Below are 16,383 nucleotides of genomic sequence, written 5' to 3' on the forward strand. Positions count from 1 at the left end.
TATTTGAACATCTCCATATACTACCATCACTTAATTCTTGTTCCAATTCTGCCAATTCTTGATAAAGATTTTCAAAGTATTAAGGACCTATACATAATAAATTTGGCTGAACACGGTCTTCACATCTGAAATATTCCAAACTTCAAAATAAGTTCAGCCTGAGTAATTCATCCTATGGGATCTTCTCCACTCAACCTGAGCAATTTTATCTTCTTGACTAACATGATTGCTAAAATTTCCTTCCTTTTGGCTGCAACTCTCTTCTTCCTGCACCAACAACGGTCTCTACATCTCAGACAGAAGCCTCTCTTTGCATCTCACTCTCTCCTCCATATGCCCCATGGTAGCTAAAAATTATTTCCCTTGTATCCACCCACCCATCTATACATCTTAGCCATTATAAGACCATTGACCTCAATAAATTCACTTTCTTTTTGCTGGCAACTCTACAACATCTAGAAATATAACCAAATTATACTACATAAATCAGCGCAAACCTTATCTTACATATCAGTTTTATAAAGTCAAATTAGACTTAAAATTCATCTTCTAAGATAGTATCAGAATCTATCCTATTGAGGTTTGCTGGTTCTATCATGTCACGCGCTATCAAACCATTTGTTGTCAATATAAGGGAGCGTTGGAGATCTCACATCTCATATATATTGCCAAAAGTCTATCTTGACAATTTAATGGGTTTATCATACTACTCATTATAGGACCTCCCACAACTTTCTAACCTCGCACTCAAGATACTCAAACCTTGGTGTAAAAGGGTGTGTTAGAAAATTCACATCATTTAAAGATATGATCAAATTATGTCATATAAGTACAAACTTCACTTTATAAATTAGTTTCATAAGGTTCAATTAGGTTTAAAGTCCTCTTTCTAAAACTGTTGATCTAACAAGTTATATCATAAAGTAATAGAACACCAATAACCAGTTGAATATTGAAAAACAAAAGAACTGATACAACAAAATAGAGCGATGATATTGTTTTGAACTATATATATATATATATATATATATATATATATATATATATATATATATATATATATATATATATATATAACCACAGTTGTTCACTTGCATAGTTATCCTAAATTGAACAATATGCAGTAATTGCCATTCTACAAACTATAACTGTCCACTCACTGTTATTAAATTAAATACTGTAAGGCATAAATGCCATTACATGCCCTCTTCTGGAATAAAATTTCCAACTAGGAGTTTCTCGGAGCAGTGTTTCCAATTAATTAAAAGATAAAAACCTACCCTTACAATGCAATACACTGGTAAAGAAAAAGAAAAACGATTACAGATAAATCATTACTTGTAACCGGAGCAGTTCCTTGTATGTACTGATTTCTCTCAACGCTAGAGTAAATTTGGTCAAAACAGGTCCTGGGAATACCAAACAAATTTATCAAAATCAATAGCCAAAGATAAAATTTCATTCAATGAGACTTGAGGCAGTATTACCTATTTTCATAGGAAGTACATGGGTCAAAAAATCATGGCAGAGAGTAAATTAATCAAACATGCTTTAGAATACTTAAGCAACTTCAACCATAACTCCTAGCTCATTTACTGGTTTAAAAGTTAAAAGTATTTTGCAAACAACAGAGCATACAAAGTAACGATATGACTTGTTATACTCAACCTAATTTTCATTTGGTTCTATAAGACAAGGCAAGTGGGAGGGAAAGACCCACAAGGCTTACCTCCCAAAGCAATAAAATGAGGATCATTCTGCCCGCCTCCGAAGCTTTCTATGGCACTGGCAAATGCGATGTCCCCATCATATGCCTCTCCAAGACCTTCCCTAAAAAGTGTTAAGAATACCAAGGAATAAGTTTTAGAATGCAAGAACTGTGGCTATATAATCAGCCATAGGTGTCAAAATTATTCCTTGATCAGATCAAGTGTCATGAAACAAACTGTAATGGTTGCAATAAATGTAGGTAGTATCCAAAAAAACAAACATTTTTTAGAATCTCACAGTTCACACAAAGCAAGAAAACCATTTGGCATTAACTTTCTTTCTACTAGTTCCAGCTCTATTTTCTAATACAGCTTGAGATCTAAAGACCTTATGCTGTCACTCTGTTTGGTCATACTTTTACACGTACGTCCAAAAGTTGAAAACTTGCCAAAGTTATATTGAGCTAAAAAAAAGTTTAGATATGCTTTAAAATATCTTGGTTAAACCATGAAACAACTAATACAAGATAGAGTTTTTAGCTACTTGGTTGTTTAAAACTTTTAGGGTAGAACCATGATGTAAGAATCACAGTATAAGGTAATTCTTCACTCTTGGCAGATTTGCTTGATTGGTGTCATACTTATCACAACTTCAACCAACCAAGACAAAAAACTAGTGTGGTTTGAATAACGGCATCTATTAAATAAAAGATAGAAACATGACAGAATTTAAACAACCATACCCTTTCTCTAAATTATGTTAAACTGTTTAGTGGCTTACAACACTTAACGTTAAGGGCCTCTGATGAAAAAAGGAAGTAACTGTTGTGCTATCATGAGGCCTTGCAGGTTTCAAGTTTCAACATGCAGTTCCCAGAGTGGAAATGAGTTAAAGGAAGCTTATCATGAGAGCAAATGAGGGTAGTTTGCACTTTCTTAATTTATTTTTTAATTTTATATTTATTGAGGTAGATGCCTTATTAGGTAGGAGTATAATGATTACCTGAAAACTTCACTTACTTTACTTCTAACCGTCATTCCGATGTTATTCAAAGATAAAACCTAGAGGAACTAAAGTTATGTTTGAGTAAACTTCTCTATGATAATTTATTATAATGTATGGTTGCAGAAAAATGGAACGAATGAAAATTATTTTTTTAAAAACTGTGTTATTTGATATGATTTTGAAGAGGGAAGAAAGGTAAAATTTCTTCTCGTCTAATTCTTCTTCCTCATCGATGTTGGGAAATTTTAAAAAGTGAGGAAGATGAGTTAAAATATCATAACTATAATAATTAAAATACTCTTATTTATGTTTTGAACTTTAAAATTAAAGACACTAAAGTAAATTAGTTGTTGAAACTCCTTCTCTGTCCACCAAACAAGAAAATGGTTACCTCTCCATTAAAATACTATTTCTCAACACCTTCCCCTGACCTCCGTCCCATTCAAATCTCTCTCCTTCTTTCTATTCTTTTAAACCAAGAAATCCCTATAAGAAAATAAAATGTATTGAACTACTCCTATGAACTAAAATCAATTTACGGACCTTAGTTTTTAAACAAATAGGGCAAGACAAGCCTTTATAAAATTTAAGTAAATAAATTTATTATAGTTAATTTTAGCCCATGGAAGAAGCTAAATTCATCTTAGCTTATCTACTTTTTTCTACAAGAAAATAAATAAAAGGTTTATCCAAACATTATACAAACGTCCAAATTCAAATTAACAACGAGATGAATGCGAATAAAACTCACGTATACTTTCGACATCCTTTATAGAACTTGCAGCATCTCACGCGCAACGATTCTGCACTTTCCTCCAAACACTGCATCTGCATCCACAACCAGCCACACGATTTATCAATTCACCACCCTATTTTTCTCTACCAACCACGAAACACGTTCTCGACACTTTCAACAATCAACACAACACAACACGTCTTCATTAGTTTAAATAAAAAGGGTTAAATATGTGTCCTTCGAAACTTCTCACCAATTTAATCCTTCACTTTAATCCTTCACTTTTGTAAATGTACGGATTTAGTCCTTTTAACGATATTTTACTAAATTTATCTAAAGTTTCAGGTGATCTTAAGATGATATCTGAATTATTTATATCTTTTAACTTTTTTTTAAATGTTAATTCAAATATTATAATAAAATACATTTAAAATTTTAAAAAAAATTAACAAAATTTGATTTAAATAATTGAATCACGCAATTTTTAAAGATAAAAGATTAAATTTATCAAAAAATTTCAATAAGAGACTAATTCTGAGATGCAGAATGCGTATTAGCTACCAAACCAACGAAGACGCCACGAAAAAACAACAAAAGCAATCAACGAAACGGAAGAACAAAAGAATAACCTGTTGGCGGAACATCGGAGTGTCATCCAGATTCGCGAAATGCATTTTTTTAGAAATCGTGCTCGAATTTGGCAGAGAAGGGGATAGCTGTAACGGTTGGTTTCCAAGAGAGAAAGAAAAAAGGAGAATGAGAGAGAACGCGAAAGTTAAAAAAAAATAATGAATATTATTTATATTAACATTTGGAGGGAAAGAAAGAAAAAGGAAAGAAGACCGTTAATAGGGTTCGCTTTGCGATATTTTATCTCTGTCGTTCACTTGAAATTCACGCGCCCTCTTTTCGTTTTCCCATATCGATTGTTGCAATAAAAACGACGTCTTTTTTCTGTGGATTGAAGTGGTACAAAACGACGTTGCATAGGAGACACGTGTCGCTTTCAGCCATGGGTTTAGGTGGTGCGTGCGTGCCACGTGCATGCATCCACCGTTTTTATGCTTTGGTTGTCTGCTCCGGCTACTGGTGCATTAAAAATGGATTCATTTCATCTTTCATAATATACATTCATTATTTAATGTTACATGTGAAATTCGGAGGAGCATCTACAAATTGATCAAACAGTAGAAAAAGACTACACATATTTACCTTATCTTAATTATATTATTATATTATATATGTATCTCAATTATAAATAAAGTTGCATCTCATTATTATTAATTGTACATCCACCATAATGAGAAAATACTGAAATATTTTCTCCTCAGTATACCACATCACTACTATTCTCATCACTATTGTTATAATTATCTTCGATGTACAAGAAGAAGAGAAGAAACGCTTTAAAAAAATAATTTCATAATATATTTCATGAGTTTTAAAAAAATTGTTTTGAAAAAATTGTTTTTGAAAAACTTATTAATAAAGTTATTACATATATAAATAAAGTTATTATATTTGAAATACATTTGACATGTATTTCAAATGCAATAAAAAGTTTATCTAAAATATTTATTTTTTCAGGTAAACCTGACCTAGAAATCATGTTCTACAAAATTTCTGAAAACTTATTCTATAATTTTTCTAGAACAGTTAGTCCAAATAAAAAACTTTTATGAAGTGTAAAAAGTAATCGTTTTAAAATTTATAGAAGTGTAGAAAGAAATAGTATTAAATTAGTGAGAGTATTATATAACATATGAGAAAGCGATGCAAAAAAATATCTCAACTACTTATTAGTGTCAATGTTAACGCACATGTAAAACTTCAGGTCTACCTAAAATGTCAATCCAATTAGTTCCTCAAGAAACAATATTGTGCTATTGTTTTGTAATTTTTTTTATAATGTTAGTTTTGTTATTTTTATTCGATATAAAATTTAAATTTACACTTATATTACACTCAATAACATTATTTTTAATTACAAATTTTAAGATAATGAATTTATTTTCAATTGATTTGAAGATGCCAAGCTAAATGTCATAATTCTCGATCATACTAAGACCTCTAACAGTAGATTAGAAATTCATTTCACAGATAAAAAATATGTCTATAACAATATATAAAGAAGATACATTATTTTGTGTCCATATTTCGATATTTCCGTTTTACTCTTAATTATTATTTTTAAAATTAATTATTATTTTAAAACCTCTTTTGTCTTTAACTGTTATGTTCAAAAAAAATTCTGTATACATGTTTTATTTTTTCAAATTTTACATTTAAAAACTATTTTAATAAGTAATTATATATTTTTTATTCATCTTAACTCAAATTTTTTAAAAAATTAAGAAAATAGACACGATATGGCTGGGTGTTCACTAGCTATGCATAACCAGAATTTAAAACCAAAACTTAATATCACCGACAATAGCTTTTCGTTGAAGAATACCATGGTTAAGAACAGAGTTGCTTCTTTTCGTGGCTAAATATGACAACACTCTATTATGTCGAACATATTTCAACCTCAAATTTTGATGTTCCCAATCTCCGCATTACCAAAAATGACTTGTCAATGTTCCACTTGAGAAACAAATACTTTGGGAATATCCATGACAAACATATTACATTATGTAACTTCTAAAAGAAATAGAAATATTTTAACAATGATCTGAGAAAGCCTATGCGAATTAGATTTACTACTCATTCCACTTGAATGCTTTTCCATACAAAGCTACAACATATTCACTCCGAACATTTATTGCATATATCTAGAATAAATAAAGAACACTCGTACTTACGCTGAAATATGAAGCATTCAGACTAGAGGTAAAAATATATTCAGCACAGCCTTTGCTTGATACAGGAAACGTGCACGCGAGACGGTTCCGTTTCTGTTTGACCTACGCTGAGCGTACGCGAAAGTTCTAAGCACGGCAAATGTAAAATCAACCTGGATATGCCGCAACGTCCCGTTTAGCCAAATTACGTGCCCGACACCAACTAACATACATATATATATGTATGTATTGTGTAGTACATAAAAACAATGGCATGCGGTATGGAATAGGCAAGTACTTTCAGATTTCTTAGATATTGGTACAGAAGTGCCCAAAAAATACAGGAGTTGTCGATGCTATCACTGTCTTTTCAGAAGTCAACAACCTAGTACAGATTATGCAACAGACTGATAGGAGCTCAGTTTTTTCTCACCATTTTCTAGCTTAGTTGAAAAGGACTTTTATTGTGCTATCACCTCATCAACAGTTTCACATACAATTCCAGAAGACCTGCCTCCTAAAATATTGCACTTTCACGAATAGGTTGTGCTGAATAAGGCAACTCTGATATCTTTAGTTTGCATTTCTAAAAAAAGAATGGTATAGTAAATTTTAGGTTTAAATGTTTCCCTCAAAATCTGAGTCAAGTCTCCACTTCCAAATGTTTAGACCTCCCAAAATTTGTACAAGATATCTCAAAATTCACAATATTCAACAAAAGAATCCACCAGATCAGTTGTCAATAACTAATCAGTTTGAAGAACAAAAAACCTAATCAAATACACCTATCCAAATATTCTACTCATAAAGCTGCCCATGGCTTTCCTATCCTTCTTCATCCTATTTTCAATAGCTGGGAATTCAATCATGTTATAAGCCAGATCCAGCACAATAGGATTTCGGGAAATTGCCTCGAAAGATGGGGGGAAGCCTGTAATGCGTGGTGTACACTTCACATTTGAATCACCCACAGCAGATTCATAAACTTCAAGTTTCTCAAGAAGGAATTTCTCCAACTGTAACAAGCATACAACATATATATCAATAAATGCTCAAGCAGATACTCCTGAGATATTACAAATTCAATAGGATCAAAATACCTCGTCGTATGATAATGCATGAACAGAAAGAAAAAAAAAACAAAGGGATTATTGTATAAGTAGAAACATATGTACCCGCTCAGTTCCGGTCAATGATATATTGGAGACCTTTTCAGATAGATTTTCTTGAGTCTTTTTTTCCTCTATGATCCCCAACGCATGCTCAATACAAGTGTTAGATCGGCACTCGTTGCACAAGTCCTCCAACTCTTTAATCATAGTCTGGGAAACCGAACAAACAATGAAAAAAGTAAAGAAAATACACAGCCATTCAAATCAAATGTGGGGGCAACAGTAACACAGAGGCTTTGTGTATAATGATTCGATCATTATACAAGATACCTATGTTTACTTGATTAATTATTTCCCGTTAATAATATTTTATTTCACTCAACTTCATGGTCTAACAAGTGTTTAAAAGTTAAGTTAAGAATTAAATGAGCCAAAGAAAACTTTAGCACCCAACTAGATAAAAGTTGTCCTCCTGAAAAATTATTGTAGCGCAAACAATAATGCTAGCATTCATCAGTGAGGTGTCCAAGTTACCCAATCTGATCCGGGAAAACAAAAGATTAAAATTACCTTATTATCACCATCTAACATTTGAAACTTTTTTAAAGTATCATCAGCCAAATTGCGAGCACGACAGTACAATGCATATGCTTCAGCCCTCATCCCAGCCACACTGTACGACTTTGCAACATAAAAGCACCTGCATGTAAGTTGCAAGCACATATTAATACATCAAGTTAAAAGCATTAAGAAGATAGATCATCAAAAAGTATATTTGTCAAGGGGATTGTTAAGATCCAACATCAAGTACAAATATAGGCAAAACAATACATATTGAGTTTGGGCAATCGTCAAAAGCTTGTAAATTTGTCCTTATTTTCTTTCCTTAGAAGTATATGAACAGTTTTCTAATAAGGCATAAGAGGCTATTCAGTTTTAACATTGGACTACCTATAGATGCTCTATCTCACAAACATTGTACTTCATGTGTCTAATTCCGGGGACAGGGGAGGGGGAAGCCGTTGGTGGTATTAGTTAGGAATGTGGCCAAAATACTCGTTGTAAAATATAGGCAATCCTTCTCTCTTATGCTAGCTCTTGACATTGAATTGAGTGAAGCTCAACTCACTTGCCGAAGAAATGAACTTAGGTCCACCGATATAGGCCCAGAACAAATTTAAAAGGGATGAACAGCACGGATGTTTGGATGAAGAGTAATTAGTGTTATCTATTTACAAAATCCCAAATACTTTGGGGTACGTATTTATTCTAAAAATAATACTTGAAAATCCTAGCTATCCAAAAAATGAAATATTGTGTGTACCCATGTGTGCATTTAATAAGCAATTAACTAAAGCAGTACGAAAATATTTGCTCCAAGAAGGAAACCTCTGAGCTCGAAAAGCCAAACTTTTGCCTGAACACACTTCAGCAAAACTAACTTCTTCTGGTTTTTTATCCCTTCCAGAACTGACTAAATCAGATAGATCAGCTGTATTCTGCCAAATGGATGATTGATATTAGCATTGAATTTCAAATTGATGAGCACGTAAAACAAAAATGCAGCAGCCTGAAAGTCGTTGTGCAAAGAAGTATTTGTTCAATTCATGCAAGTTTACAACAAAAAATGGATATCAACCTGTAGCAAGAGATCGTATAAGCGAACAAGCTCTTCAGGTTTAGTGACTTTTTCATTTTTATCGTCATGCCGCTTTGCTAGTTTGCTTTTTGCAACCTTAACCAACAAGAGGTTGCGTTCAATGGTTCTTTCTCCAAGCACAGCACTCACAGCCTTATCCAGACCATTCAAATCATCTTTCACATTTTCTGCACTTCCTGTAGTGGCCTAAGACGAAAAGAAAGTCAATACTAATGAGTAAAAACACTTTTATGATGATTCTTAGTTAACAGCAAGTAAGTTCCCATACCAAATCAGCACGAATATAGCCCCGGGCTTCATGATATGCAGAAAAGATTTTGTCAAAAATAACTAGTCTTTTGTCTGCTGGAATTGAGTCCGCCGATGGACCATGTATATCTTTCTCCAACTCCTGAGCTGAGAAATATATGCAGATAGGAAAATTACTTGATATAGGCATATAGCTAAGAAAAATATTCAGATAGTAGCATTACATGATATCGACATAGATCAATAAGGAGAAAACACCATATTTTAAATCAAACAACAGGCTACATTTTCAAAAAATGAAAAAAAAAATGTTGCCTATTCATGAATCACCATTATACAATCGAATGCATTTTACATGAAAATAAAAATCATGAATTCAGCTCCCCAAATACACACTGTTAGGTAAAATGTAATGTTTTTGAATTGATAAATACACTTATCAAATCATGGACAAGAGAAAGAAAATAACCCAATAGTTATTCCAATAAAATTTTTGCAATATGAAATGAAGCCTTGGAAGAAAGGATTGCAATTCAATGTTAGTTCCCAAATAAATTAACATAACTGGTATTCACATTGGGAGAAAGGCCATCTAGTGTGGGCAACAGTGCAATAACATCATCACAGCACATGATGAAAGAACACAACAAAAAGGAAAGAATCTCACACAGGGTAGTTATGCCATTTTGCAGAATGGAAAAAGAGATGGGACAAAGCTGAGGTTAAGACACAGTAAAATCAACAGAAAACTTTGTTTTCAAATTACAAGACTATTAATTTGTAGTAGAAAAAAGAAACCAACCTTTCAGGATGGAAACCCTTGTTTTGGCATTTGATATAGGAAATCTGTGGCCAAGCCACAGGAATTCTGTCATGGAGGCAGCTTGTTGAGATCTTGCCTCAGCCATTACAGCCTGAAACAAACATTATTCAATTCAGTACTTTTATCATAGGAAATAAATGAATGAATTCAAAAAGTACCCTACCCGATTCAAGTAATAGAATTGGATAATCATAAAATGGTGTACCATGAAATAATAGCAAAAGGTGGCTACTATGATACATTTAAAGTATGGATGGGCGAGACGGGGAACAGAGGGGTTTTAATCAAGGGAAGGATAGGTCCCCTTGTTTGGTTTGGTTCACAAGAAACAGAAGATAAACCATATTTGGTTCACAAAGGGAGGGAACAGAAAATATAGATGATAGAGTGTTCTACTGTCATAAATAGTAATGGAGATGAGGATTAAAATAGAATTGCAGAGAAATTTAGTCTACATGATTCAACATCTATAAAATGCTTTCAGTGCCCTCCAAATCACACTAATATTGGAGACAGAACACGTAGGGAATGACTTTAACCCATCATTTCCCTCCAACCAAACAATTACAGGAAAGCATGATGCACGGGAAATACAAAAACTTTCTACCTAAGGACTCTGAAGTAAAGCGACCAAGCATCAAGCTAAATTTTCTGGTGAAAAATTAGGACTTCAGAAGTTCTTAAGTGTGAAGGTAGATAATTTCAGAAAGTTTATCAAAAGTTAAAAGATCAGCATATGTGGACATGATTGTGTCCCTCCACTGGACAAGAAAAAATTGAATAGTCTATCTTGTCTCGATGCAACATTTCCATATGAATGTACTGATTTGCATATATATTACTTGTTTCCTTTTTCCCATTCATATAAAAGAAATTTATACCAACCTCTAGTTTCGCTTTAAAAAGGTCTAATGCAGGACCTTCCACGTCACCAATTTGTAAAAGTTCAGAGGCCGGTAGATTTGAATGGCCAATTTTGTGAAGGCAGTATCGGATACTAGGTTCTAGCTCCTCAACTCGTTCACGACACAAAACTTGGTTATCCAGATCTCCATATTTCCCTAATTCCTCATATACAGCCCTATTAAATGAGGAGAAAGTTAAAAACTTAAGCAGTGTGAGCTAGAAAAACAGAAGCATCCCAAAACCTAGTATGCTAGATCAATTGGTCACAAATTAAACAGGTGTCTGCTGAAAGAAAACATATAATAGCAAATCATTAACAAAATTGTCTCCTTCCAGCAAATATAAGATTGTTCCATTTTTTTATCTTGTCTACTAAAAAGAGTATCTATTTATCTTTTCTTCTAGGCAATATGTATGAATCATGGAAGCAGAATCAATGTACCTAGCACTTTTGAAGTTCTTTAAAGCCACGTCCCAATTCTGATCTTGCTCAAACAACAAACTCCCTTTCATATAGGACTCGTAAGCCTAAAATTCAGAGGACAAAAAGGAAATGAATGTTCATTTTTTATCAACAGAATATAATATTTACATTTAAAAAGCATAAGTCACCAAAAAAAAAATTAAAAAATGATTAATAATCATCAAACAAGAACACAATAGGACAAACACATGAAATTTGAATTAACCATTATACTGCAGATGTCTTGATGGATAAAATATATTTTATTTCCTGTAAATTACTGCAGGTTTTGATACGATTACTAATATACTTCTTTTGATTTTAAATTATCATGAAACTTCCAAACTAGCGTCAATATTGTTGCTCCCTAGAAATAAGTGGCAGAAATTCCCAATTTGGAACAATGTTATTCATGTAAAACCAATGATATCAAATTTCTTATCTATTCAAAATTGTACATACATTTTAACATTGCTTAAATTTATTTATTTCATTCCAATAAAATCTGGCTTAACTGTTCTACAGTTTATAACACTGCTTAATGCATATTATTAAGGATAATTCCTAGCACATACCTTAATGTGTAAGTTCAATTTGTTTAAGGGAGCAAAATTTGCAAAATTTTATAGTGTTAAAAAATGAAGAAAAAAAATGCTAAACTGTAATTTTAAGGACAACATTGACAAATAAATGTAATTGGTGGATGAAATGAGTTAAGCCTACCATGTTAAAAAAACTTAAGCAATATTTTTCTTTTTTTTATGACTGTGTATTGATATCTTATATTTTTTCTACTTACTACTACCTATTAAGATCAAAACAAACGTTTAAAAATTTTAAATAAAATATAAAGAAAATGCATATAATTCCATAAATAAAAGGAAATCATAGACATTTGAAATGCTCGCTTGTTGACCACCTCCGAAACGGTGGAGCATAACAAAACTGCACCAAGAAGATAGGGGAACAAAATACTGCAGTAAACTAATCATAACCAGATGGGGAAATAGAGACACACCTCAGCTTCCAAAGATGTTCTAGAATCTGCCTTGACCGCACACAATTGTGAAAACAAAGTAGCCCATTTTACTGCTTTCCGCAACCTACCAATCAAATATATACGTTGACTCGCATTTGGACCATTTGGAAGCTGCCTTTTCTCCATGGCATGACTCCAAGCTCTCTCTGCTGTATACAGAATTAGATGAAGAAACCTGATTTGAAACCATAACACTTCCAATGTTAGAAATAAATGTCCAATTAAAAATGTAGCCACAGATTGATTTATTTTCTTTCTTTTTTCCATAAATTACAGAAAAACATTCTAAGAACGGCAAGACAAAGAAAAGGTCTAAATGATGGTTTTGTATAAAAATTTAGGTATTTGTGATGGCTCCACTCATGGACATATCCCATCGGAAGAAGGGGGACAGGGGCGGGATGGGAGGGGGGATGGGAAGTGACAAGGAAGATAGTGGAGAATTTTCCATTAAACTAGATCCTAACAAACATGCCTCGTGGGGCACAGGAGTGTGAATGTGAGTGAAGAGAATATTTTGCAATTACTAGGGTTGCTTGGGTATTTCCTAGTCAGTTTTATAATAAATTCAATTCTTACTGCAGATTGTTTTAGGCTCAGGTAACAACTTGCATATAATCTTAGCAACAGAAAGCTGATAGAGATATCTATGCAATTCAAGAGTGCAACAACCCCAGGGAATTATCAATAGCAATTAAGATAGTAAAGCCTAACAACTAACATCCAATTAGAGCCCTTTTAATATTCTTTGCCTTCCATAAAAATTTCAAATCAACTACAAAAAGGTGCCAAAACTTGTGTCAGGAGAGAAATACCATAAGTGAAGCATACCTTACTTCAGAGACAGTGGATTCAGTTATGGTCCTTTTAGCATATTTGCCACGACCATGGGTAAACTTTAACGACTTATACAACCTCCTCAAACGAGCTGTGCAATACCTCCTACAATGTTGAGCAAAAAAGTAGATTTATTACCAATCTATACATATTTCAGCATCTTAGTTAAGGCAACAGATTGGATAAGTGGTTTTGATAAGGTGATTGCATAACTAAAATGGAAAATCCTCAAATGCTAGAACACTCGAAGTCTAGAGCACCAAGGAGCACAAACCATAAAGGAAAAATGTTCTACACAGCAATCAGGATAAAAGCAAAGATGAAAAATCAACGGACACTGTGTCTCCCAAATGAATCATTCTTAGGGATACAAACAAGGTTTTAAAAAGCATCCGCAACCGGCCACTAAGTCAAGGTCTCTTGACTTACTGTAACAGTAATTGCAGCCGCTTGACGCGTTTACACGAAATGTCAAGGAGCAACGAAACTCCTCCCTCAACTTAAAACCTTTGATACAGATTTATAATACATCTACAGACAGAAATTAAATAAAATAAAATGCCATTTGATTGACATCGTGGTAGCAACTACACAAGTACATACCTATAACGAGTGTAATCTCCGTGGCGCAAACCATGCTGCATTTGCGCCGATTTCAACAGCTGCAGCACTGATAAATTTTTAAAACAAAAATATCAATTACACCAATCATCAAAGTTCCACTACTAAACGCGGTATTTTCGCTTAATTGGTAAAATAAAGACCGTAGGAACATGAATTGAGCAGCATTGGACAGCGAAGGAAAAGACAAACCGTTAACGGAGAATTTGGGAACGATCTGATCGGAATTATCCGGTTTCGAAACGTCGATTTCCATAGCGGACACTTGGCTCTCCTTGCCCATTGAGTCTTGATTAGTTCAAATGGATCACACAACCAATGAGCAAATGATAGAGAAATAGAATTGAAGGCTCGATCGATTAACAATCACAACGCTGCAACAGATCTTGAAATAAGGATATCTGGAAATGAGACAAACCTGGCTCGCGAGGGTTTTTGGTGTCGTGAAAGGGTTGAGGTTGAAGCAGAGAGGAGCCCCTGCGAACGTTACTTGCATACACTGACAAAAGAAAAGGTTCCGAAATGAACGAAACTGTGGGTGAAGGAAATAAGTGAAGACCGCGGCCAGTTACCAAAAAAGTGTAGTATACCCGTATGTTTAAAAGGGCCGGGCCAGCCAACTCCGGCCCAGTTAGCCTGAGGGACGGTTTGGACCGGTGATTAACCCGAATTTTACTTTCCTAAACTAAAGTAGTAATAAAAGAATAATAATAAGAAAATACATATTTAAAAAACTGTTTAAAGACAATATGTAATATGATCAACTCATGATAATAAAAATACAGCGAAAAGGTGTTAAAAATCATTTCTAACATTTAAAGTATTATGCTTTTTACATATTTTAATATATTTATTTTCTTACAATAGTTTGATTAGCTATCTTTGCCATTTTCTTTCTTTCTTTTGTAAATTGTAGACATAGGGACAATAGAATCTTAAATATTATAATTTAATTAATTTATGTTTTAAGAGTAACCATTATAACGTTTTTTTTACAGTAACGTATTTTTAAACAACTTTGGTATATTTTTGCGTAGAGTGTGCGTAAATAAAAATACAGTGTATGTAATCATTCAACAAATAGTATTGTCCATTGAATTAAGTATGATAATTGTCACAAAAATCATCAAATTAACACTCATAGGTTATGCAATCCTTCAAATTAGTATTTTGCAAATTTTAGTAATTGCATTAATTAACTATCTACTATTTGCAATGTACACTGCAATTTAAAAATGGATGGAACAATCATCTTCCTGGGTACATACATCGGTTTAATGACTTTAATTTTAGTGTAAATATCTATAAAATTTAATTTTAATATTTGATCTAATACTATCTTTTATTCAACGGACATAAAATTTGCGTTGAAGTTCTTAGGAATCTTAAGCATGACATGTTTGTAATCTTATGTAATGAAGTTGTTTGTGATTTACATGTCTTTTAATATATTTGTTTGACAAATTATAAATGACGTGGTTTGTAATAAATGTTTGAGGTTTTTGTTAACAAGGATACTTTAATGTATTAATTATCATTGTCATGTTAAAAAATGTGTGCTTAGGATTATAGAATTCCGTTAATATAAATATAAAACTGAGTTATGTTAAGGACAATCACAATGGGGAAACACATGTAGTTAGGTTTTGAAATATGGTCATACCAAGTAATTCAAAATCGAAATACTCATAGTCTGACAAATTGGAAGTTGGGTATTATACAAACATTAAATAATAAAAATAAAGTTATTAGTATAATAAACATTACCGGTTGAATAATCATTTAAAATTTAATTTTATAAAAATATGTTTTTATATATTTTTTAAAAAGATTATTGCTTTTTAAAACATGTACTTTGTAGTATAATTTATTTGAATTTATTTTTATAGATACTAAATTTATCATATAACTTTTTTTTGGATGATATTTTAAGATCAAATTGTATATATCAAGTAAAAATGGATCATGTCCGTTTTAACTTAACTTATTATTTATTATCCTTGCATAAAATTATTAATATTGCCTTTGCGTATGCACAACTACTGTACTAGAATAAAAGAAATAACTTATCAACAAAATATAAGATCCTAACTTGTTTTATTAATTATAGACTAAAATTTAATTTAATTTTATATCTAAAGTAGACATATCAATTTGGCCTACCTAACAAAATCCTAAATTAGGTTAAAGGCCAAAAACGTTCACATGAAAAAAATGTTTTATTGAATTCACAAGATCAAAATGTTCATAAAAAGTCATATGTAATAAGATCAGTCATGTATTTCTTTTAAAACATGAAAAAATAATAATTTTTCAAAATATATTATTGGACATTCGACCTAGACCGAATCGTCTCGACTTTTTGTTATGGTCAACCTGTTTCGACCATTAGATCGAATTGTCCTATTTTGACCATAGACCAAGATCGACATGTATCGA

At 32.5% G+C, this 16,383-nt stretch overlaps 2 protein-coding genes across 2 annotated transcripts in view; both read right to left on the minus strand.

Annotated features, from left to right (window-relative positions):
• Positions 1 to 4,265, minus strand: part of LOC114178384 (ADP-ribosylation factor GTPase-activating protein AGD1-like) — a 28,450-nt gene extending 24,185 nt beyond the window's left edge. Inside the window, exons 1-4 of the mRNA XM_028064249.2 lie at positions 4,081 to 4,265; positions 3,467 to 3,543; positions 1,730 to 1,830; positions 1,339 to 1,409 (exon numbers count right to left, since the gene is read on the minus strand). Of these exons, the coding sequence (XP_027920050.1) occupies positions 1,339 to 1,409; positions 1,730 to 1,830; positions 3,467 to 3,543; positions 4,081 to 4,125 (294 nt within the window). The 5' untranslated portion in view covers positions 4,126 to 4,265. The remainder of the gene's footprint in view (positions 1 to 1,338; positions 1,410 to 1,729; positions 1,831 to 3,466; positions 3,544 to 4,080) is intronic.
• Positions 4,266 to 6,844: 2,579 nt separating this feature from the next.
• LOC114178890 (signal recognition particle-related / SRP-like protein) lies at positions 6,845 to 14,503 on the minus strand. Its single transcript, XM_028065033.2, has 14 exons — positions 14,363 to 14,503; positions 14,137 to 14,232; positions 13,927 to 13,993; positions 13,318 to 13,428; positions 12,466 to 12,661; positions 11,427 to 11,512; positions 10,964 to 11,159; positions 10,058 to 10,169; positions 9,275 to 9,402; positions 8,986 to 9,192; positions 8,736 to 8,845; positions 7,917 to 8,046; positions 7,410 to 7,556; positions 6,845 to 7,250 (listed from the first exon to the last, which is right to left on the minus strand). The coding sequence occupies exons 2-14, from the start codon at positions 14,225 to 14,227 to the stop codon at positions 7,020 to 7,022; spliced, it is 1,812 nt and encodes a 603-aa protein (XP_027920834.1). The 5' UTR covers positions 14,228 to 14,232; positions 14,363 to 14,503; the 3' UTR covers positions 6,845 to 7,019.
• Between the last annotated feature and the right edge of the window lie 1,880 nt (positions 14,504 to 16,383).

Source organism: Vigna unguiculata, chromosome 3 (assembly GCF_037176805.1).
Source record: "Vigna unguiculata cultivar grain cowpea cultivar isolate G323 ecotype 2 chromosome 3, ASM3717680v1, whole genome shotgun sequence".
Taxonomy (NCBI): domain Eukaryota; kingdom Viridiplantae; phylum Streptophyta; class Magnoliopsida; order Fabales; family Fabaceae; genus Vigna; species Vigna unguiculata.

Excerpts from the sequence above, each read along its gene's own strand:
- LOC114178890 (XM_028065033.2), bottom strand. The coding sequence starts at position 14,227 with ATGGGCAAGGAGAGCCAAGTGTCCGCTATGGAAATCGACGTTTCGAAA. Across the intron at positions 12,662-13,317 it reads TCCACTGTCTCTGAAGTAAG|GTTTCTTCATCTAATTCTGT; the intron begins GTATGCTTCACT and ends GTTTCAAATCAG. Across the intron at positions 7,557-7,916 it reads TGTTAGATGGTGATAATAAG|ACTATGATTAAAGAGTTGGA; the intron begins GTAATTTTAATC and ends TCGGTTTCCCAG.